At 38.9% G+C, this 24,400-nt stretch overlaps 2 protein-coding genes across 6 annotated transcripts in view; one reads left to right on the plus strand and one right to left on the minus strand.

Moving 5' to 3' along the window:
• Window positions 1-495: 495 nt before the first annotated feature.
• Window positions 496-24,400, minus strand: part of LOC118275231 (ataxin-2-like protein) — a 43,099-nt gene continuing 19,194 nt past the window's right edge. For 2 of the 5 annotated variants that reach the window (XM_050696677.1, XM_050696681.1), the window contains exons 3-18: window positions 20,288-20,468; window positions 18,553-18,814; window positions 17,641-17,821; window positions 16,341-16,532; window positions 15,853-15,950; window positions 15,528-15,609; window positions 14,879-15,097; window positions 14,335-14,448; window positions 13,681-13,886; window positions 13,105-13,348; window positions 12,662-12,739; window positions 7,665-7,767; window positions 7,186-7,319; window positions 6,755-7,021; window positions 6,350-6,487; window positions 496-6,179 (exon numbers count right to left, since the gene is read on the minus strand). In XM_050696677.1, the coding sequence (XP_050552634.1) occupies window positions 6,099-6,179; window positions 6,350-6,487; window positions 6,755-7,021; window positions 7,186-7,319; window positions 7,665-7,767; window positions 12,662-12,739; window positions 13,105-13,348; window positions 13,681-13,886; window positions 14,335-14,448; window positions 14,879-15,097; window positions 15,528-15,609; window positions 15,853-15,950; window positions 16,341-16,532; window positions 17,641-17,821; window positions 18,553-18,814; window positions 20,288-20,468 (2,580 nt within the window). In that variant the 3' untranslated portion in view covers window positions 496-6,098. The remainder of the gene's footprint in view (window positions 6,180-6,349; window positions 6,488-6,754; window positions 7,022-7,185; window positions 7,320-7,664; window positions 7,768-12,661; window positions 12,740-13,104; window positions 13,349-13,680; window positions 13,887-14,334; window positions 14,449-14,878; window positions 15,098-15,527; window positions 15,610-15,852; window positions 15,951-16,340; window positions 16,533-17,640; window positions 17,822-18,552; window positions 18,815-20,287; window positions 20,469-24,400) is intronic. The other 3 variants (XM_050696678.1, XM_050696680.1, XM_050696679.1) reach the window with 3 other exon arrangements.
• Window positions 9,831-11,119, plus strand: LOC118275233 (retinol dehydrogenase 14). Its single transcript, XM_035593138.2, has one exon. It carries the CDS (start codon window positions 10,007-10,009, stop codon window positions 10,931-10,933), a length of 927 nt encoding a protein of 308 aa, XP_035449031.2. The 5' UTR covers window positions 9,831-10,006; the 3' UTR covers window positions 10,934-11,119.

A 24,400-nucleotide genomic window follows, 5' to 3' on the forward strand; every position in this document is an offset into this window, starting at 1 on the left:
TTGGTACTTAGAAACAAATGTATTAATTTGTGCTGCAATTGAATGATATAACTTTGTTCTACTGGTAAGTAAGTTCGTTATACCAACATTGTATTTTAATTCTCTTTTGTTACCTTCTTTAGTACACTCTACCGCACCCATGATGACCTATTTAGTTCCAGATAATAGATAGACAAGGAGACTGCTTGCTATACACCGAACAGTCATAAGTCATTTATAGATTGTCATTACTGTCCATTATCAAGTTTCTCACTAGAGCATGTAGCGCAGTGCGTGTATTGATCGAAAAACTTGGTGAATGGTTTGTTTTCACATTGCTTGTATCTCTTGTTGCATTGTAAACGCATAATATAGAAAATGCATTCATGCAGTGTGTTTCTACATGTTTATTTTTAAAAATTGTGTGAATCTCAGTAGTTTTTGGATAGCACTGTACATGCTATGAGGCTATGATGCTATAAGGGCAAGGGGAATAAAACCATTAAAACACAGAACTGTTGTGTTTGAAACACATTTTTTTAACTTTTTTATTGAAAAATATTCGTTGACACAGGTGTTAGCGTGTCCAACAAACAATAAACGATGCCATACCACTTTGGCACATTCCTGCTCACACGCCCTTCGCGGGGCTCACAAATAAAAAGCACTTTTTCACAAATCAAATCTTTCATCAACAAGCGGAATTAAGCAGCAATATACAATATCGAATTTGACATGAATCAGTACAACTCTAGCTGGTAATCAAGTTCATTTCTTTACGTAGCTCGAAAGCTTCCAAATAATCATGTGTAAGCGTCAAATTCTACCGATCCGCATCAAACAAATTACAATATACAATACGAGGAGTTTTAGGCTTTGTTAACACTCCCATAAAAACCAATTTACTTTACAATATGTCTGCTCCCTTCCGCACACATTATTTCCCTTCAGTCTTTACATAATTTACACCTCCTATACTGAAATGTTACCAAAATGCTACCCACAATATGAACGCGGCGTTCGGAAATATCTGTAATAGATAATTAAATTAGCATTTCGTAACTTCCAAGTAGTAGGTCCATACACGTTGGTAACATCCTCACAATATCCCCCCATTGGGGGCCAACACACACATTTATAAGGCAATTTCATAGAATTTATCTATACATACAATGGTTTTACGAATCAGCAGCGCCGACATTGAGTCGGTAACAAATATTTACACAAAGGAAAGTGCCTTATACGAGGTAAAAATGTATGAGCTGCTCTCGTAATGGGCTGACTTTTAAATTATCACTGTTGAAGTGATAATTTAAAGAGTCAGCCGTGCTAGTTGTCAAGTGGCAATCGTTGGTGCCGAGCGGCCTCGGCTAGCAGCCTCCGAGCAGGGAATATCCAACCAAAGTCAATTTTACGCGAAATTAACACAAGTACGTCAGTATCATTGCCACTTGCTCCAAAGCAACATTAGTAAATAGGAGTTGTTCAGACCCGTGACGTCAGACAGCAAAGGACGCGAAGTTGTATCGTAATAATAGACTAATCTGTGTATTAGTATTATTAGAACTGTGAACACTATGTTGGGGAATTAAACGTGTAACTCCATAAGTAGATATGGCATATTAGTGGAATGTAATGTATGTGCCGATTTGATTCAACTGACTTAGGAATGTGACCTGGTGTTGTCTAAACAACTTCTATTCACTCAGTATATAAATATCAGTACCGTTTACTTTGATACGTCACAGTTCAGTAGACACAAGTCGTGATAGTCACATGTCACCATTGATAAAGGCACAATGGAGTTACTCCTTTATCCTAGATTCAACGACATTACGCCCGCCTTACGGCTTGATCGTTTTATTTTAATTACATACATATATTAAGGATGGCGATTTACAATCAGATCTCTGATTTGTCCATTCCTTTTACCATTTATTGAAATCAATAGTTTTAGATAAATGTGCGTTACCATCGGCGCTTGGAATATCGTTGCTCTTAACATGAGAATCTTATAAAAATTTACACCACAACCATTATAATATTATGTGGCCAAAGGAACTCGAACGTCTTTTCGTAAGCACGTACAAATTTCACGAGAAAATAAGAAAAGGTATATTCCTAGCTAAACATAAACATGTCTGTGCCACCAGGCGTGGCACTCCACACAAAAAATATATCGATAATATTTATATGGCGCACAACAATCAACACACGCACATACATCTTTTTTATTAATTATCAATCTCTCATTTAGCAACAAACTTACGCGGTGGATTCACTCACGCGATAAAAATTTAAATTAAAACAAGAAAAAAAAAATTGTGAAAAAAAAAGTAAAATAAAACAGTAGACGAGAGTCCATACCATGTTCTCAAGAAATATGTTACATTCTACAGTCACGAACGTGGTACGGATCATGTAGGCCCTTCCCGAAAACATTTTTTTTGTGATTTTTTTTCAAGTTAACATGTTCGAAAAACCTTTATACATCACAAAATAAATACGAATGTAAAGTTTGTGGGAAAGGTCACTAGTAACCCCTCTATATCAATATATTTACACTATATACACGTTATATTCATTGTCTGTTCATATAAATATGTCTATGTTAAATCTACAAATCATTTAACGCGGTGTACATAGAAACAGAGCAATTCATTGGGAGTGATACATACAGTTGGTTTGTCTATAATTTTTACAAAAGGAATGCTTATACATAAGAATAGGAAGAACTCGAATTTGTGTATGAAAGTAATCCTGCAGCACTCCATGGTTTCCGTTGATCAATTTGTTATAAAAGAATGTGAATGTCATCGTCCACATTTGGCGCTACCCAGGGAGCACCGCGCGGAGGTCATGGACTTGGCTCCCCTTGATGCCACACTTAGTAAGCGTATAACGACCCTCCATTCAAGCAGAAACTTATCGATAAATAACTCTACAACTATGGGAGGAAACGTACTGATTGTGCAAATCTTGTGACCCTTACTGATATAACAGAGTATGATACATATTATGACAAGTACATACGTGACAATTCTGACGTTAATCTATGTGAACAGTGTCAGGTTCGTCGTATATATGTATGTATATGCAATCCTAACATCCTTACACCTACCTATCAAAGTTTTATATTTTTATTGTCAAACCTACTTGCGTCTGTAACGCATCCTATTACAATTCCTTGAAACACTACGTGTGACAGTGACATATGATTGAAAGCCCGGATACTGCGGCGGTTCATAACATCACTAGTATAATGATATTCACAACGATCGGATGGTTGGTAGGCTTTCAAAAATACCTTCATTACAGTAAACTATTCAGTTCAAAATTATAATATATTTGTTATTGTAATGTTATATAATACTATTATACAAATTTTACATAAGAAAAATATGTAGATTCTGTTTAAATTATATGTTTAGTCCATCTCATTCATCCTCGCGCACCGAGTTGCTGGCGGTTCAACTGAAGGGTGTGTATAAAGAAGCTTGTGTATACAAGAACGTTTGGATTCGCACAATGTATCCGTCACGCTTGAACAAAGGGGACTAATTAATGAAAACAATGAGTTTCTTACAACTCTTGGCGAATTTACAGACTGGCCTTATTATGTGGCAAATAAAATGTATCTACAATGTGATTTGTGAGAGAATTGTTTAGCAATCCACCCCGTGACCTCTACAGGGATGGAATCCACAGACTAATGAGAGTTTGTTCACGACACTACAATAAAGGAGCTGAGTTTCACTAACACGTGCAATCTGAAGAGGCGTAGTTACTACGTTCATATTAAATATGCTAATAGAAAATGTTTTAACGAACAATTGATTCTTTTATAACCATAGTCTGGGGATGAGCACTCTCAGGGAGTCGGCCACGTATCGCGGCCCAGCTACACAGTACTTACGTTGCCTTCTCAAAAGCTGCAAATGTATAAAATAAAATAGAACTAATGACTCGTGAGACAGTAAATTCATACCTTAGTAAACATTGAGCATCTAGGATGGTCCCGACACTTATTCTCACTTTCAACTGTCCAATGAAAGTCGTTACAGTACCAAATCGACGGGCGCGTGCAACACCGCCCGCCGTTCACATTAAGAAATTTAAAACTATTTGCCAATTTATAAATTAATAATATTTAAAGTGCAATTGACACTTTGGAATTAGTTATGTAATCGCGGAGGGTACCTTCACAATAACACTAAACCTAAATAAATACATAACGAACTGACCGCTGTCTCAGAATGGCGATAGTCGTCAACGAGGGAACTAACGTTACCGACCGGCCGCAGGAGGGACCCGACCGCGTTACTAGATAAACGATATTCTTGCCTTCACATATTATTATATATTAAATATAAAACTCTATGAATACGTTACAGCTAAGTTGTATCAAACTTTATTATGATATTTAGTTCGATATATTTCATATACTTTTTTATATAAAACTGACTTGCACCCAGGCGAGGTGTCGCGATAGATATATAAAGAGGATAGTTTCGTCAGATCCCTCTTGTTTCCCGTCGGTAAATATGATAGAGAGTGAATTATCTAGTTTATTATAATACACAGGGCCGCCGCCGACCCTCACTCCGTCCGTACAAGACGATCTATCTACACTTACAACATATCAACAAACATACACCATCCAACATCATTTGTATTTCCCCGCCATGCTAAAACTAACTAAAATATATATAACAGTTTCATTTGAATGGCAACACCTTCAACTGCTTTGAAAGTATTGCCAGCATTCATATTATTTCGAAGTTAACTCACAATATCGGGTTTTCACGTGACAATGTTATGTTTTATACAAAAATTGAACCAATCTCTTAACAGTTATTTGCAATCGTTATTCGTTTCAAGTTGGAAACTATGTTATTTAAGATGTGTACATATCTTTGGTTTATATCACAATGTTCAACTTTCATTTACATTACGTGTGAGGGTAAACTATCGATATTTTATACAAAATTCCGTATTTTAGTATAACTAGAGAAATGTCGCTTGTTATAGCAACAAATGAAGAGAGACCGAAAATATGTTGCCACGTGAAAATACCGAGTAAAAATTTACGAAAGATAATTAAACATCAATTATTGCGATAAACGTATCGATACGAAGAAGGCATACAAGTTATTACTTTACGTTGTATTAAAGTTAGAAAATACACATTACGCGCGTTTCCTTACCACCAGTGGGACTCGCCAGCTGATCGTAGGACCACGATACACTCGCCACGAGTACAAGCAATACTTGAATATCGCCAAATATTATTGATGGCGCTAAAAGTATTCTGCTGTCATTCCGTGACAAACTATGACACTCGATTAAAAAATGAAGGCCTCCTAGTCTACGTGCTAATTTTGATATAAACAATATTAAAAACGTTCTGTTTACTAAGTGTAACAGTACATACAGTAAGGATGGGGCGCTTGTTTAATGAAACCTTTATACCGGAGGTTTCACGCGCTCCGCTCCCTTCACAAATAAGTCTCTACGGACATATGTTACAAATATTACATCAAAAAAGCTTTGCAAGTGCACTTTTATAAATTTTAAAATTCCAATTTGTTGCAGTAAAAAAGTTGATTTAGGTCAGATTTATTTTTTATTTATAAATAATTTAAAATGCATTTCGCTACTGCGAAATGTTGTTTTTCTACAAAACCGCAAAAAATATGTGATGCTGCCAGCAGCAAAATGAGGAAACTACCGTCCAGCAATACTTTCACGACGAGACCTCCAGGCTGTGTCTAGTGTACACTGTCACCAGGTGGTGAGGGAACACCTTCCGTATATCGCAACACTGTGATGTTACACATCGGATACGAATTAAATTTAACGATGACGACGAATAGCTTAGGTCGAATATTTACACGTAAATCCGATAGTCGGTATTACACTCGCGATAATATGAAGTAGAGGCAAGGAAACGACGCTGTCGGGGCGAGCGAGGCGGAGTCAGGCGGAGTCTGGCGGAGTCAGGCGGATCAGGCGGGGCGGTCGGGGCGGGGCTGCAGGCGCAGCGTGAGCCGCGTGAGGCGCGTGAGCCGCGTGAGGCGCGTGAGCCGCGCCGCCAGCACCACGCCCGTCGCCGCCCGTTACCCGTGGCTGCCGCCCGACCCCACGCCCGGCGTCGTCGACCCGCCGCCCGACCCGTGGCTCGGCGGCAGGAGCACGCCCTGCAACCAAACCAACAGTCAAACATACTATTCCCATACCCACAAACATATTGCCCACCAAACGAATGACAAGACAAGCAGCGATTTCACTTGAAATATCTTCCACGACAATGAGAAAATTGAAAAGCAGAAGTTGAAAGTTATCCCTTTAAGTGACGTTGACAATGTACCTGGATTGAGTGTGGGTGTGGCTGTGGCGGCGAGGCGGTGGGGGGCGCATGGTTCAAGTACGCGAGGTGATGGTGGTGGTGGTGGTGGCCGCCTGACCCCCCCGGGCCCATCAAGGGACATAGCACCTGGTGATACGCCTGGACACACGACAAACACATCGTTACGAACAAGACAGACATACGAACAAGTATTGCCCAGCAACATGATGTTAGAAACATTCAGAGAAGCAGATCCCAACACATTAACTTTGATTCTTTGCCCGTTAAAATTCAACAATTAGAAATATTGGCGATCAGCTGTCACAAAGCAGAGATGCTAGAACATCAAGCTGCCCATAGCTGTAAAATGCCACCCGTATCGTTTTACAGGTAGGGGTGCGCCGACGTGCCGTAGTATGTACGTACGTTTACCTGAAACGGCGGTTGTTGAAAATGGTGGTGCGGGTGTGGGTGCTGGTGGGGGTGCGGGTGCGGCGTGTGCGCGGGCGACGGCGGCGGGTACAGCGCGGGCGACGCGGCCGCGGGCGACGGCGCGGGCGGGGGCGCGTAGCCCACCTGGCCGCCGCCCACTCCGCCCACTTCTCCACCGCCCAGCGCGCCCCCGGCGCCCACGCCGCCCACGCCCGACACGGCGCCTACTGAGCCTCCCACGCCGCTGTGGTACATCCGCACCTGTGGGAACGTCGTGTCACTCAATGACTTGGAACTAAAGTTTTATTCTTTGCGCCCATCTAATGAAAAATAATAATATTACAAACACCGTAACGTTGTTCTCTTATTGTTTTGTAGATTTATTTGGCAAAACTCATGAACGTAACCTATAACGTATAACTCACCATGTGCGGGTATTGCAGCGCGGACTGCGCGGGGTGCGGCGCGGGGTGCGGGTGCGGGTAGGGCACGAACTGCTGCATGGGGGCCGGCGCCATCAGCGGCTGGCCCGTCGCCGCCGCCACTTGCATGCCGGAACCTGGACACGATGGACACTTAGTTACATCTTACACTACATGGAAATATTACTACAAATGGCTTTTAATTTCTTCATAACTGACATTTAGATGTAAATAAGGCGAAAATTACTAAGTATTCTCTCTAAATAAATATTTATATGGATTAAATTTTACCTTTGTTGTAACTTTGTGTTGAGATTTCAAATAGATTGCAACCTGTTTGTTTCGATCTTTCTTCTCAGAGCACTTAGTAAAAAAATTGCTGCTCATTTCTTTTAAACTCTTTTTTTTTCTTTTATCAAAAGCATATTCAAAGTTCAAACATATTCCTGAAAAATAACTAAAATATATGTAATAGAAAATACCTTTACGGAAATTCCTGGGTTGTTGCGTCTGCATGGGAGGCTGTCCGCCTCCGCCAGTGACACCGGCGACTCCGCCACCGCCACTCATCGCGCCATATGCCAACTGTATAGGTCATAATACGGTATAATTAGTAAAAATAGAGTGAGGAGGTACTAAACTCCATATTATAGCAAAGACTTGTATTATTTTAGTAATAAAGGAGGTAATTTTTTGTTTTGCATATGTAAGTTTTCTCGGTTAAAGGTTTGATGGGTTATGGTATAAATTGATTTATGGTTAATTCAAGGGATACACTAGGAGACAAATATCCTGCGATACGCTTTGCCAGCGACGTTGGGTGTAGTAGCACTACGTTGTCGGACTTTGGGCCACATATCTGGTCACATCGCGCAACAGGACATCGCTACGGAAATGAATAGCGCGTTGTCGCCATATTTATGTCACGCGAAAATTCGCTTAACATATTGTCGATACATGTCGTAGCACATTTGTCCCCTAGTGTATCCTTGGCTTTAGGTTTGTAGTTAAAGAAAAGTTTGTTACACAAAGTCCAATTGTATGAAAATTGATCCATATGTAAGTGAATAGAAGAAAGACTTTAGCGTGTTCAATGTCTAGTATTGTACATGCAGGGAATGGACACGAATAATTAGAACTAGTTTCCATTCGTAGACATTGCTTTTTTTGTCTAGTGCTAAATTAATGGTTAATATCGCGGAAGTCACGGTCAAAGGTTAGTTGAACAGTAGTTTACGTTACATCGTCGATCATCGATAGATGTATGTGTGTTATTATTATTTCTTTCTCCAATATCTAGTGATAACCTCAGATTACGAATTAATTACATAGATAACCGTATCCGTGTGCGAATTCATATCTACAACATGTTATACTGTATGTAGTTTCGTGGATTTATTAACAAAAATATTTCAATACGAAAAAGAGATTCATTTAAAAGATACAAAATGATTTCCTATAAACCCATCATATTTAAATACAGTTTTTTTATGAGATAATTAAGTAAATATTTATAGTGACAGAACAAGATAAGCCCGCAATAAAATAGATGAGTGAAACCGCTTAGAAAAGCATAATCAATTAATATTTATGAGATGAGCTATCGTTATCATGACGGGAACATTGCGAACTTTGGTCTAGCATGTATAGATCTAGTGTAGAGGTAGTGTCTGTGTTTATAATGTTGAATATAGGAGTTAAAGTCAAATAAAACGGATTATTTCTGAATATTCATCATAATATCGAACTATATAGACGTTATATGGTGATAGGTCAGCGTGATCATCATGATCCATCTGAGAGTCAATGGGGAATTCCAACGGCATCCAAATCGTCTTGCTAGGCAATTATATCCACGACTTCCTATGACCTATATCGGGTTTGGTGGGGTAAATCATTTAATGATTTCTCCCGCCTAAGGTATGGTGCCAGGGAGTGACAAGACTCTACTGATTAAAAACCACCCCGTGTCTATTTCTACTTCGAGCCGGAGCTCTGGTAACACGTTTAACCATCCGCAGACCTGTATCAGGTTGTCTGGCGACCTTATGAATGGACATTATTTAGGCTAAAACTGGCTTTGATTGTTTACGATATTTCTTTGATATTAAGAAACAGGTTTCACAAGAATATAGCGGGATTAAAATATTCAATAAATAAAATGTCACCACGGTATATAGAATAATAAAAATCACGTCTGCAGTGTTATAAATTCAACATATTATATTTTATAGACCTTTGAGATCACGTGTTTTTTGTATCTGTGTTAATGTTATCAAATAATCGCTTTTATTCTTTTGGATACATGTGGTTATCTGGTTTTGATAGTAAGGATTATCACTGTACATTAAATATTTTGGTGAAAGCTAAATATTATTGTTAAAAATATTGCAGCTGTGTTGATTTAAGTTCCGATGTTACAGTTAGTAGCATTGTTTAAAAATCCACTTAATAAATTCATACTAAGGTCACATGTTGAAAATTAATAAATTGTATGAAAAATTGTTAGAGAATCTATATGGAAACATTTTAGCTGCCTACACGAACATCAAAGTAATATGTTACTGACAAACAGCCAGACAATCGAACACAGTTCACAATATAGAATGGATAACGATAAATTTGATAACGGCCACGCGGCCAAAGCTGATAATTAGTGCGTTCACATGATTTGACATTTGAACAGATAAATCTTTCAGTGACATTGTGGGAACGGCGATGTTAGCACAAATACATAAATAACTACTGAATGTATCCGTGACTTCATCTGTGCAAATATATTCTTCACATTATACAAGTGTACTGACTTAAAAACTGTGTCAAAATGTGGTTCTTCTGGCTGCTTATAGCTTTGATTGTAATAAAAACATACAATAAAATAACGAATGGAAAGTGTTACGCTGACAATGTGATGAGTGGTAAAGTTGTGATCGTGACGGGCGGTAACAGTGGGATCGGGTATGAGACGGCTCTGGAACTGGCTAGGAGAGGCGCTAAGGTTATATTAGGCTGTCGAGACGAGAAAAGAGGGCAGAAGGCCGCTGATTCTATAGTCAAGAAAACCAAGAACCGAAGCGTAAGGTACATGCATCTGGACTTGAGTTCTTTTGCTTCAATCAGAAAGTTTGTTGAAGACTTCAAAAGTTCGGAAGCCAAACTGGATATTTTGATAAACAACGCCGGAGCCAGCGGTGTGCATAGGGACAGGACTGAAGATGGACTCATCAGGGACATGCAGGTCAACTACTTCGGGCCGTTTTTATTGACTATACTCTTAACTCCTTTGTTGAAGAAGTCAGCTCCGAGTCGAGTTATAATAGTGACGTCAACCTTACATAGATTTGGTACCATCAGCGATCTAAATAACCCTCATTCCTTCATCAGAACATATTGTGATAGTAAGCTATGTAACATACTGTTCAGTAATGAGCTAGCGAGGAGATTGGAGGATACAGGAGTCAGCGTGAACAGTTTGCACCCTGGTCATGTGAACACCAGTTTCTATAAGGCAACTATACTAGAAAAACTGAGGACTATGATATTCTACACGTTTTTCAAGAACCCCATTGAAGGAGCGCAAACTAGCTTGTATTTGGCGATATCAGATGACTGTGATGAGACGACTGGAGGGTACTTTGTCGATTGTAAACCAGGATATATGGGTATGAAAGCAAGAAACGAAGATTTGGCTGCAAAACTATGGGACATGTCTGAACAAATGGTTGGATTGAAGCCTGAAGAAACTATCTAAGATACTCATTTAGATCTTAACATATGACTGATGTTTGGTTATAAAATTAATGTTTAGTGCACTTGAACACAACAAATTCTGTATTAAGACAAACCACTGCAAACAACACGGATGTTAGTTAGTATTTAAAACGATAAACTTAAGTGCTAGGTATGTTGTGGAGAATAAATTGTTTTTATCTCTTAATTAGTTTTGTATTTACATTCCTATGTGAGATATAATGTACGTCAGTACATATTATATGCTGTCTTATCGCTGGGATTACTTGGCTCAATTAAGAGTGCAATTGGTGCACTACCGAAACACATGTGTAGCTTGTGCTTTCTACATGTGAAGGAGGAATCAACACTTTGTCTTATTATTATTAACATTAAACACGTTGTTGCTAATTTGATTATTGAAATTACACATTTCTTCTAATGTCATAATCTAGACAGTAAACCGACTAAAAGAAGTCAGGTAAACAGTTTTACCTGCTTTCTAAAGACACGATATCCTTTTACCTAATCCAAAAAAGCTATAAAAGTTACAAATTCATCTGTAAACATGATAAGGTATTTATGTGATCCCTCCATTCCCGTATTTCGTACAAATACTGATTATCTAACAAAAGGTGAATATACAATGCACCCGTGCTAAATACTAACGTGAAAATTCATTGGAAAAAGAATATTTTCGTACGGATTATATTCTTCTACTACCGGTAGGTAAACCCTAATTATCACACGTGAAATACTATTTCAAAGTGCTGTACCCTTAGTAAAAGTTTCGTTTACGTTAAATAAAAACGAAATAAGAGGCGTCCGGCGCTCTGATTGGCCGGAATAAACCAACCAATCTGACTACAGTACGCGCCCTCGTGTTGTTTACTTTAAACATAAGCAAATTCGTACTAAGGGTACTGTAATCCGTGGCACTATCTAAAGACCGGTTTTTTGCTTAAACTCAGTTATTATTGGTTGTTAAATGAAAAGAAAATCACTCGAAGCATTAGCTTTGGTACGTAGGACAGTTAAGATCACGTGATTGTGTTGTGATGACGAATTGTGTAGGATATTGATACTTTACTTTTTAGAGCTGATTTTTGTTTGAATTATACATGTTATGACCATTATGTTAGGTGAATAATAAATAGCGAGGGAAATACGATCCCAGCTTTTTTCAATTAGCATGTTAAATTCAATTGATTGCCTAAATTTACATCATTTTACGAATTACTTCTTATAAAATGACGTATACATAATGGTGCATCCACGCTTATTGATTTTAATCTAGACGCACCGTTATACAGCTATTATAGAAAACTTTGCTATTTAACTGTTACTGTTATTTAATTTACTGATAGGCAAAATATCGTCACAATACGTCTTTTTTAACAAATTAGATAATAGTAAAGTATCAATTTCCCACAAAATCCGTGGCGGGGTTAGCCAGGCGGTTAGCTCGGCAAGCACCCGTTTGTACAACATTATAACGACACACTGCGGAAAACTGAACACTGCACGCGGGCGATACTACAACTGTAAACATTTGTGACTATATTTTATTCAAAATTCAACTAAGAACTTAAGAAAATAAGGTTGACTTTTGCTTACACACATCGTAAGCCTTGTTTCATTGGAAAATCAATCAACAAGTTAAGAAAATAAGGTGGAATTCAGCTTGAAACTTTAGTTTTTTGATTGTTTTGTCACAAATATTATTGTTGTAAGTATCGCGTGTGCTCACCGCGTCAGGGCGGTCCCGTTTGTCGGGCACCATGAATATGGGCGGCGCGTACTGCCGGCAATCGCACCCCATCTCCATCTGTCGCCCGCCAATAGTTACGTTTGTTAGACTTTTTGTACATTATTAATGAAATTTAACAAGATTAATTTCTCTTGTTACAACATCTTCAGATGTTAGCGTTAAAAAATATATCGCGGAATTAGGAATTATGTTATTCTTATTCAGTAACTTGACAACTTATGACATTAATATTTACACCATAATTACGGATCCTTGGTACTGTTAGAAATTAATCGAGTAACTTTGACGAACAGTTACTTGAATATACATATTGAACGAATTGACTAGCGGAGAATTGGTCTTTGACAATCGATGACTTGATTTATATCGTTGTCAACGGTACTGAAAGAGTTAAAGGTGAGTATATGTTAAGGTATACGTACGGCGGGGTGCGGGTGCGGCAGGTATGCGGGGGGTTGCTGCGCGGCGGCGGCGGCGGCGGCCATCATGGCGTAGGGCACGGCCGCCACCTGCGGGTAGCACTGCATGGCCGGCGGCGGCACCGGCGTCGGCACGTAGCTCACGCCCGGGCCCATCACGCTCACGCCGCCCAGGTTCACGCCCACGCCACCCACGCCGACCCCCACACCGACGCCTACGCCTGATGGCGTGCCTGGCGTGTGGGGACTGGAAAGATAGGTAATCATTTAAGTATTTTGTCTGGATGTAAATAAAACTTCCAGAGAAAAGGATTATTAGGCTTTCATAAAAAGTAATAGCAAAGAATCTTAAATAGTAGTCAAAGTACAATTTGAAATTAATTAGACATTTCATCCACCTCTGTAAGTTAAGAAAAAAGTACAGATTAATTCGAAATTAACAACTTTCAAGTTTAGTATGAACATTGGATTAGAAATACATACTACACAACATCTATGAGCAATAAAAAGTAGTTAAAACTACACCCATAAGCACAAATCAGAATAACCATTAAAAATAATAAAGTAATAACAACTTACCGGCTTGGATTCGGAGTACTGGGACTTCTAGGCGTGAATGGTTTCGCAGCCGGGTTGAACTCCTTCGCGTTCGGGTTGAGGGTAGACTTCTTGATGGCGACCACGCGATCCATCCCCGGGGATGCCGAAGATGGTGGCGAAGCAGACGGAGCCGAGCGCTCCTCCTGTACCGAAGGCGACTCGCCCTTTGGCGCTGGAGTACTCTGCTACAAATTATATACCAAATTTTAATGTTAAAATCTCGTTAGGTTAATAATTAAACTGGTATGTTGCGCAAATTCATAGTATTGCGCTATCATAATTACGTTATAATGTTTGATGTGCATTAGATTGTTTTTTTGACCACATCGTTAACTGAGTACGTGGTTTTCGGGAAAACCAGTATCTAAGTACTTATAGGAATTTGGAATTAGGAGTTTAGAATTGAGTTTAGTGTACTGTTTGTTGGCTTATTATTTACAAGGATCTAAAACTAGACAAAAGCTTAACCGTTCGGGGAATGAAATGCGTATTTAACGAGATGTATGTTTTCTTAATGACACGTTTAGAAATAGTTGCGCAAATAGACTTTTAAGTTTTTAACTTTTTTGATCGTTGAATACTGTCTTGACACAGAAAATGGATTGATTACATGATGTAGCGTTAGTTATGTACCTTGTGTAGTTCCGGCGGCGTGTGTTGCTTGGGCGGTCGCTCCCGCTTGTGGTCGGGCGCCGCGCAGGCGTTGGCCGACACCTCGGGGGGACTCGGCGCCGGCGGGGGCTGGCTCTGCGGGTAGGGACATGCTATTATAACTATGTGAAGATCGTAGTAGGAAGGTTGTGGTTTCTGTCTATCCATGATTAAGAATGTACAATCAGGCAAAGTGGAAAGAAAACTGCCCATTTCTTTCAGATTGTTTTTGATAAGTGGAACTGCGAGGAAACCCTTAATAAGTATGTGTATATGAGATTACTTTGCATGTCATTCTGTCATTGGTACACATAGCTTAGCACTAGTGGAAATGGACTCAGCTAAGCTATCTTCCTCGCACAACTACATAGCTTAGTATCAGTGGAAACGGTCACTGTTTCGCTATTACGTCTTCGTAGCATAGGTACATAGCACATCTCTGCTGGAAAGAGCACCCTTAGTTCGGTGGTAAACTGCCCTGTTAATGAAAATGATGATGACATTAAAATATAACAATGGCACATACGGGTGGTTGAGCATTGATGGGTGGTTGTGGCTGTGGGTGCTGCGGTAGCGGCGGCAGGGGCTGCGGCGTGGGCATCAGCTTGAAGTCCTGCGAGAACTTGCGCAGCTCCTGCACGCCCTCCTCGGGCCGCCGCGCCTCGTGCCGGGGCTCGTGCCGGGGCTCATGCCGGGGCTCGTGCCGCGGAGGGCGCCCGTGGGCCTCGCCGCCACCCACTGGGTTCTACATGAAGAGAAAGGTTAATTAATAATTGAAAAAAAAGAGTAATAAGTACTCCTTTTTAAAACGGCAGTGCTGTAAGTGTGTAATTGTTTACCATCAGATGTCTAGCGTCAGTGTTTACAATCCTGTCTTGCACATGCTGAACTGGGTTAAAGAAAAACTAAAGATATAAACTGCTTGCATGTGTGTTATTTTGTTTTATATCTCGTGTACTCTTTCTGTCAGTATACCGAATGCTGTAAGGTCGATTTAATATATCTTTAATTCTTCCCATTCAGAAATTATCTTATTATAAGTTACAAACTCCCTTTTTGTCAAATTTCATATTGTGTTTACGCAGGTATGTCTGCGTCTGCGTACATCTCCAAATATTAGAGTAATGAAACCAATACCATACGTTTTTGTTAATTAGTTTACGATTGACACATACGTGGTGGTGGTGTGGTGGGAATCCCTGTCTCGGGTGCGGCGGTCGCGGCTCGCCGTTCACTTTGTTTGCGTTATTTGGAGGCCTGGAACATATTAAAAGTCAATTAATATACATAATATCTAGGGAGTAGGATCAAGACAATATAATATGGACATTAATCTAGAAAACTATACATAATAGCAAAAGTTAATGTATGGAAGTGAAATTGACAATAATTACCAAGCTATGTGCTGGAAAAGTGCACTTCAAGTAGTGATGTAGTGATAAACTAGTTTATAAAACCGAATAATGATGATTTAAGAGTACATAATGAAGGTATACGTACTGGTGCGGTGCGTGTGGGAATGGCGGTACATGGTAAGGTCCCTGCGCCGCCTGCGCCGCGTAACTCTTGCCGCCTGCACTGTTGGGGACGCTCAGAGGCTGTGGGAATAACAATAATTAAGTAAGTTACAGTTCGTCTATATTCATTATTGTTTCAACATGAATGATCGGCTCGATTAGAGTGATACTACGGTCTTAGAGAAGACTGGTGTAAAATAACGCTTGTGTTGTCTTTCGCCACGTGAGTGAAGTTATTGGAGGCGTAATCCCCTCCACAAATCATTATTTTATGTTCCCTGATGGGTATAACCTGGGTGTCTTCAAGGCCCGAGTAAAAAGGTTGCTTATGGGCAGACGTACTCCATTGTGGGCCGCATTATCACTTACCATCAGGCGTAATAGCGACCAAACGTCGACCCATTAAATGTGCGACTTCTGTCAAAAAAAACTTGCTACTGTTCGCCACACTTGTATCCATGATCATCTTACCGTATCGTCCTGCCGGCGGTCGGCGGGCGGGGTGAGATGTGGCCTGGGTGCGCGCGTGTCCTTGTCCTTGGCGGCGGCGGGGCCGGGCGGCGGCGGCGCGGCCCCCGGCCCGGCGCCCGGGCCCGCCCGTACCGCGCCCATCGGCGGCGAGCCACCGTTGTTTGTAGTTGTGGGTTTTACTAGCTTGCCAGTCTGGGTGAAACAAAAATAAATTGTAAGTAAGTCAATGCTTAACTAGTAGTAACAAGCTAATAGAATTAAAAAACTGACAGTAAGAGGTAAATGGCACCAATCATTATCTTTCCATCATCTATTATATGTAAATACTATTAAAATTGCAGTAATACATAGATTAAAGGTTGTAAAACATATATAAACCTCACAGACGATTAAATAATAATGCCAACATGCCTATAAAGCTTGAAACGACTGTAAGATGATTATAACATTCTTGGACAATCACAAAGACCATCTCGACCTAGTATTTAGTTTGTATTATTATTATAAGAAACATAATTAACATAAATTAATAAAGGACAATGAAATCGACGACAAAATCAATCGATTTAGTTCTGCTAGCGAACGAATGTGATAACATTTTATGATTATGTAAATAACAAGGAAATATCAGCGCTGCAACGGAATACTTTGCATGAATTAACATTCATAAATAATATTACGTTACCGTATCGAAGTTGTTTAGTCGATTTTTTTAGTTTAGTTGAGTTACAAAAAAAGTTGTTTCGTATTGATTTATCGTTTAAACTTTTATTTAAATACGGTCGAGAGGTAGCAAACGCGACTATAGACCAAAGGCATGGAATTCAAAGTTTAACATATTATTTCGAAAAGGCGCATAATCTGCTTCCTATCAATCCTCTTAGGTAATAAAAGCTGCATCTTACTAACATTATAAATGCGAAAGTTTGTGAATTTGTGTTAATGTTTGTTACTCAATCACGTTAAAATGGCTGAAGGGATCGGAATGGAATTTGGAACAGGGGTAGATTATGGTCTGGAATAACACATAGGATACTTTTTATCTCACAGGACCGTGGAGGAAGCCACTGACAGAAACTAGTCTATAGTATAAAAATAAGTCGGGTTTTCCTTCCTGACGCTATAACTCTAGAACGCACGAACCGATTTCCACGGTTTTACATTCGTTGGAAAGATCACGGGCTCCGTGAGGTTTATAGCAAAGTAAATTCAGGAAAAATTCAAGAGAAAAGCAGGAAAACAGGGAAAATAACTGGTGGCCAAACGGAGTTCGCCGGGTTTGCTAGTACCGAATACACACCTGCATATTCTTCCTCCTGTTAGGAATGACGTATTTGCCGGCGCTGGAGGCCCCGTCCTGTGGCCGCACGACGGCCGCGAACCTCTCCTCCTCGTCTCCGTTCTCCAGCTCGATGCGAGCCTTCGATGACGCGGCGTTCTCAATCTCCGCCGCTATTTCTTCTGCCTTCGCTTCCGCGTCCCTATAAAAGATAGAAGAGATAGTTATGTAAAAGTTAGTTTGGTAAACATAAAAGTATCGTGTGTGTGTGTGTGAAAGAGGTCTGTAAGAATCGTGGCAATTAGCGTTTGTCTCTGCCTACCCCCATGGGAGACAGGCGTGAGGTTACGTATGTATGTGTGTAAAAGTAACGTGTCGTGTAGATTCCCAGACATAGCAGTTTGAATCAGATGAAAATGACTAGATAAGTCACCTTGTTGTTACTTTGACATTGTATCAAAAATTTGTGAGATCATAACGATGACTAAAGAAGGTTAAATGAAGGAAGGTAAAGTAAACTTTTTAAAATTAAAGAGGAGAATGATGACATGGTTCTAATATATGAGAGGAAAAAATGTATTAAAGGAAAGTATGCAAAGAAAATATCGGAAATGCTATAGCGATGACTCTGGTGTTACAGGTGTCATCAGTCTGCGCTGACCATTTACTATTCAGAGGATAGTAAGCTCTATTGCTATGGACAGTCGTAATATATTATTAGAACTTATGACGGGATATTTACCATGTTTATTCACTTTGGTGAGTTTCCGATATTTCGGCACTGTTGCAAGCGCCATGATCACGGATTAACTGTCATTTTGTATCAGTTAATCCGTGTCCTGTATATCCCGTCATAAGTTCTAATAATAGTGTTAGTGACCATGTCAGTTTAAAAACTTATAGTCGTAATATATTTAAAAAAGAATATCTGACCTATAATCCTGAGTATCCTTCCGCTGCAGCGGTAGTGTGTACCCAGCTAGAGAGTGATCATACGTGCTGTGCACTCCGTAGACCTCCTCGTTCTTCCGGAACATGTCGTTGGCGTCCCAGCCGTTGGCGCGGTGGTCCAGCTCCAGGTCCTCGAGGAGAGCGTCTCCGTTCAGCTGTGGAGCCTCGCCTACTTCTGTATCGCAGCCGTCCCAAGGCTCCAAGTATCGTTCTTCACCAGTTCTGCCGTTACCTGCGGCGACACCTGTGTGGAAGGGTGAGAAGGTTACGTTATTATTGTTATGAGACAAGAGACATCTGTAAGAACTATGATTGTTTTAAGATTTCCGCAAAATTTCATTCGGACTGATATTCATGAAGCTAAATCTTAATGCTTGTGTTTAAGAAAATATAACTGTTTTGCTCTAGGAAGCGGAATTACATAAAAACTCATTCCAATGTTACTTCTACCGTCCTGGGCCAGGCAAGAGAGAGTGTCATACTCTTACTGACTAAAAACTACCCCGTTCCTACTCCTACTTTTCGAGCCGGAGCCCCGGTAAACCCGCTAGGTAGTCCGCAGCTCATTGAGTAGAGACTACAGAGTAAACCTAAAGAAGTATCTAGGTACTTCTAAACTACGTTCAAGCGTCCTTACAAGAGGATTAACTAAGTAACAGCACATTCCACAATAACTCTTGAGCCCTACTTATATGAATGAGTTTTCTATAACACTTTAATCATAATCATATTACGCTACTACTTCACTCTTTCCAGGCTAAGCACTTAAGTTCTGCCATAAAATAAAGCACTATGAAGTATCTATTAAATGGATTTTACAACAAAACTGATATAAGATTAAACTTTAAACGTTTAACATCGTATTATTTATGTTTCTAGGTAAATTCGTATTCGGAGCTGCGGACGACCTAGCGGGTTACCGGGGCTCCGGCTGAAATGTAGCAATGAAGCAAGAGTAGGAACGAGTGGTTTTTAGTCAGTAAGAGTCTGACACACTCTGTCTCCTCACCCAAGGCTGAGAATTCATTAGATGATTTTCCCTTCTCAAAAAATTGGTAAATTCGTAATAATCACACTTATAAACATAAGGTGACCAACCCATAAGTTTCCATGTAACTTTCTATACAAGTGTATAGATCATTAGTCACTTGTGTTTAACCATAAATGGTTATCTCAAGTGGATTTGTCCACCACTTGAAATTTAAGTCAATAAATTATAGTTAAGTTTTAAGTTTTTACTTTTACAAATTACGGATCAAAGGTTGCTAATGATAACATAATTTGTTTTTGAAATAGAAGTGTAGAAAAACCAGACAAAATATTTAACCTACGTGCTAACGTGAGCAGTTTTCTATTATAGATAAAGTACTATTAAGGACTTTAATTTGGACAAACACGATAGCTTCGAGAATCGAACACAACAACCCTTGCTTAACAACAATCGTTCTAGCGACAGCAACAACTCGCTGAGTCTAGTCTTATTGTATGTTTTGTGAGATATACTAAATTAATTATTATGTTATAGGCTTACTCACGCAGTTACGTAAGTAAGCCTACTACTACTACTACTATTTTGACTAGGAACTATCACTAACCATGAATATGAGCTTCTAGTATGTCTTGAAACTAATCGAGTTCCTCGTCAAACAGTAACGTAAATAAGCCGATAACATAAAATTATTTGAGTATAGTCTTATTACAAAGTTTAATAACTCACCATTAAACTTGCTAGATATAGCACTATCTGTCTGGAAAACGTCATGCGTGGCGTATTCAAGGTCGGAATCCTTGGCCCTAATGGACACCACATCCTGGGGTTTGAAAATGAGCTTCTCAACTACTGAGTCAACCGCCACCACGCCCTCTTGATCCACGCGGTGAGCCACTTCTAATACAACCTGGAAAATTAGAAAAAATGTTATTAATAACCATTTCGTCTATATTTTTGAAGCAACCATGGAAACACGGAAACATTGAAGTTCTAGGGACATGAACAACTGTCTTGGATCTCGCAATAAAATAAATTAGAAGCTATAAGTTGGTTTAACTCTTTGAAGTGATCCACAAATTGTTTTTCCTGGTCTGGTTGTGATGTTAGCGTCAAATTATGTTTGTAAAGACACCCACGATGCAGGAGAAAATTATAGTGTAAAAAAGATATAATAATCTTTCTAATACCTTTCGGGACTTTTTCTTCTTAGAAGAACGTTGCCTCTTACTTAAGGTCATTTGAATGAAATGAAACTAAAAGTTAGACAACAAGAAACAAGAAGGTGCGACTTCTTAACCGATAGTGTTCAAAAATCGGAGAGAAAGTAACATTTATAAAGTAACCATAACTAATTAAATTACCTAAAGCAATTAGCAAGTTAGTATTTTCGCTATTATGATAACTAATGTCATGCAAATGACTTGCAAACAATATTTATGATGTTTGATTACAATACACATTTTCGAATTACGATATCAGCGTTATCGATAACAAAGTGGTTTGTCTACGTGGCATTTTCTAAGAAGAAAGTTATCTTAGTAGGTTTATAAAACAAAAGAATACATGCAGAATGAAATATCAGTAGTATCTTAACCTTGCCATTGCACATTTTCCAACGGATATGAGTAATGAAAGTCGTATTTTTCTTTCTATATTCTGTAGTGTCTAGTCTAAGAATTAAATATTCTACAAACTGTATGATTGACAAGCTATTTTTCTCAGAATAAAGTATGGAACGTTTGTTTATAATAACCTATGCGTTATATAAACACGAATCGCCTTATAAATGCATTGTTCGACCTCCATTGTTTGCAATATATTAGGGAGTTTCATGTCTCAAAATATATTTGTAAAAACGTCTTGATTATAAAAGACTAGCAAACCCGGCGAACTCCGTTTCGCCACCAATGATTTTCGCGGTTTTCCTGTTTATCTATTGAATTTTTCCAAAATTTTCTTTAAACCTCACAGAGCCCGAGACCTTTCCAACGAATGCAAAACCGTGGAAATCGGTTCGTGCGTTCTGGAGTTATAGCGTCAGGAAGGAAATCCCGACTTATTTTTATATAATAGATAGATTGGCAATTTCTGGTTATAATCAAATGACGGGTTTTCGGGTGAACAAACCTTTGATATAACTAACTGAAAATAGTTTATACCTGGTCAGTTGTATAAGGCGTTTTGTAAAGATTCGCTTTTGCAAACTTACTTAAACCAGACAGGTAGGTCAACGAACTCGTCCGAGATTTGAAAATGTTTATTTTTTTTTATTTGAATTAGTTCCACCCATTATTATTTTGCTTCGCTATACTATTGAAAGTATACAAGTAATATGCGAGTCGGTTAAGTGGATTTATTATTCATTAGATTAGTTTTAAGTTTAATTTTTGAACTCAAAAGATAAAGTGGCCATCACTCAACAATTGAAGTGTTTCGTCAACCATTTCTTTAATAATATAAACAACATTTTTTCATAGCTAAGTGGGTCACTTGAAATTAACATTTTACTACTTATAGAAAAAGCAATAGTAAGAGCCTTTCAGTCACGAATGCTACAAGTATTATTGTTGTTTTGTGAACAAAATAAAATAACGTTTTTACGTGCAAATTATCAGTAAAAAGTGGAGGACGTGACCTTGAGCGAGCCGAGACGTCGGAGATGAAAGTATAACTGGATTTTATTATCAGTTGTGGATGCACCGGTCGCGGTACACGGCGGAATTTTTCGAGTCAACACCTAACTTCTCATAATGTTGACTTAGGTCGTTAAGCTGTATATTTTTAAACATGATTAGTCTATTACTTAATTATTCTATTTATGCTGGTATTCTTTACTGTCCTTAGGTTAATAAAAACAAGATAAAGGCAGCGTCTGGCTGTCTGGGTCTATCCTTTCCTTTTTTTTTCTTCTCAAAACATCGAGTACTTTCTACTAGAGTCTAACAACAACAAAAATATGGGCGTTTCATCACATACCTAGGCAACATGTAGCTATGTATTAGCCAAATACGTAAGGAAGTACACAATACACAATAACAGAGCTTATCAAAATTCAAACAAAACGTGTCTAATCTGGGAAGATATTCTGTAATCTATCACTTTAGTATTACACATTAGATTATCCTACGGTGTCACCTTTTATCACCTTGTGAAAGTGATTGGTAAGGCAAATATAGACGAGTCACTATCGGTTTTAAGTAACGGATTAAAAGAGAAAACTGATCTTGCGAACATGGTAAAATTTTGGAAGCGTTTGCCATAATCTTGATCAAAGAATCATTACGATATTTTTATATATTGGGTAAATATTGTGGGTGGTTAATGGTTATTTACAAATTGGTATGGTTGACATGTTTTGAAACCTAATACCATAATAGACTTAAAATATCATCACCAAATTGCGAAGACTTAATTAATTGAGCAACATCTTTAATATTCAAATAGTAAATGATCTAGGCCTTTTTCGGATTTTCGTAAAATGTCTCAGTATATAGCAATAGCCAGCCCAGTATGTAGCAATAGACTCACCCCCTATTACAAGGAACTTATAACACAAATAGTGAAAAGTGGATGTACACTGTACAGTGGCATTTAGCACGGTAATGTGCACCTCTGCCTACCCCTTTAGGGATAAAACATGTTTAACAGTATTTAATTAATGCCTTTTCTTTAAAATATTGCATAGTTTTAGTATTCATAACGATACAATACAAGCAAATTGCACTGCATAACATCTAGATAACTACCTTGAGTTGAGTGAGATACTGTTGATTGAAATTCTGTAACGATTTTACCGCAAGTTACGTTATTAAAGTTACCTAAGTTATTGTGTTTGGCAACAACATTAGCTACGGTCTTGTTTAATAACATTGTAACTTTATATTAGCACAAGCTGTCTGTGTTTTGACCTTAAGGGGAAAAAACTTCATAGAGTCCATTCACCTGGGGAACACGACGGGGTTTATCAGACGCACTAAAGAAAAAGTGAATTTTCGAACATAATTTGGGTAAAGAAATAGCCAGTTTATTACGACCATTCTCCCATTTTCTAGTTTTACGTTTCTTGATTCTAATTACCGTGGCCATTTTTATTTAGACTTAAACACATTATCTTTAAACTCGCCTATACATTTTAAGGGGAGGGGGGGGGAATCATCTATTGACTTCTCCGGCTTTGGGCGAGGCGAAAGGCAGTGTCAGATTCTTACTGACAAAAACCCACTCCGTTCCTATTCCTGCTTTTCTAGGGTCCGCTAGGTAGTCTGAAGCTTCGGATGCCGCATCGATGACTGGATTTGTATCTTGATTTGTTTCATATTTTAAATGTTTAGATGAAAATGTAAATAGTCGATTACATGATTTTGACAGTATCGTATAGTTTCAGGTGCTTTTGTAGATGATAAATAATTGCACTATAAAAAAGATAAGAGCCTCGTAGCTATTAAACCTAAAGGAAACGACAGTAAAACGGTAGTAGTAATACTGTATCTTAATGTTTACTTGTTCTAAGAATTAAAGAATACGTCACGCGAGTGTGAAAGTCGGATAGTCTGGCCATCGCACCATGGGTTTTCCACTTTTGTATGTGTGCTCTGAAATAACTAGTTACTCACGATTTATTTACTTTATCCATATCTAGACAGATAAACCTATAATCGTGTGGTGACGGTTACCACCTTTACTCTTCGCGCGGGTGCCATAAGAGCTAAAGAAGAAGGCAGCGTTCTCCGATAAACCTGAACTTTTTTAAAGCGCTGTTTCCAACCCACTTTGTCAAGCGTGGAGTTAATAGTATACCTATAAATCCTCTTTAAGTACAAGAGCTCCATAGTCCAGCAT

This window comes from Spodoptera frugiperda, chromosome 11, assembly GCF_023101765.2.
Source record: "Spodoptera frugiperda isolate SF20-4 chromosome 11, AGI-APGP_CSIRO_Sfru_2.0, whole genome shotgun sequence".
In the NCBI taxonomy this organism is placed as follows: Eukaryota; Metazoa; Arthropoda; class Insecta; order Lepidoptera; family Noctuidae; genus Spodoptera; species Spodoptera frugiperda.

Excerpts from the sequence above, each read along its gene's own strand:
- LOC118275233 (XM_035593138.2), top strand. The coding sequence starts at position 10,007 with ATGTGGTTCTTCTGGCTGCTTATAGCTTTGATTGTAATAAAAACATAC.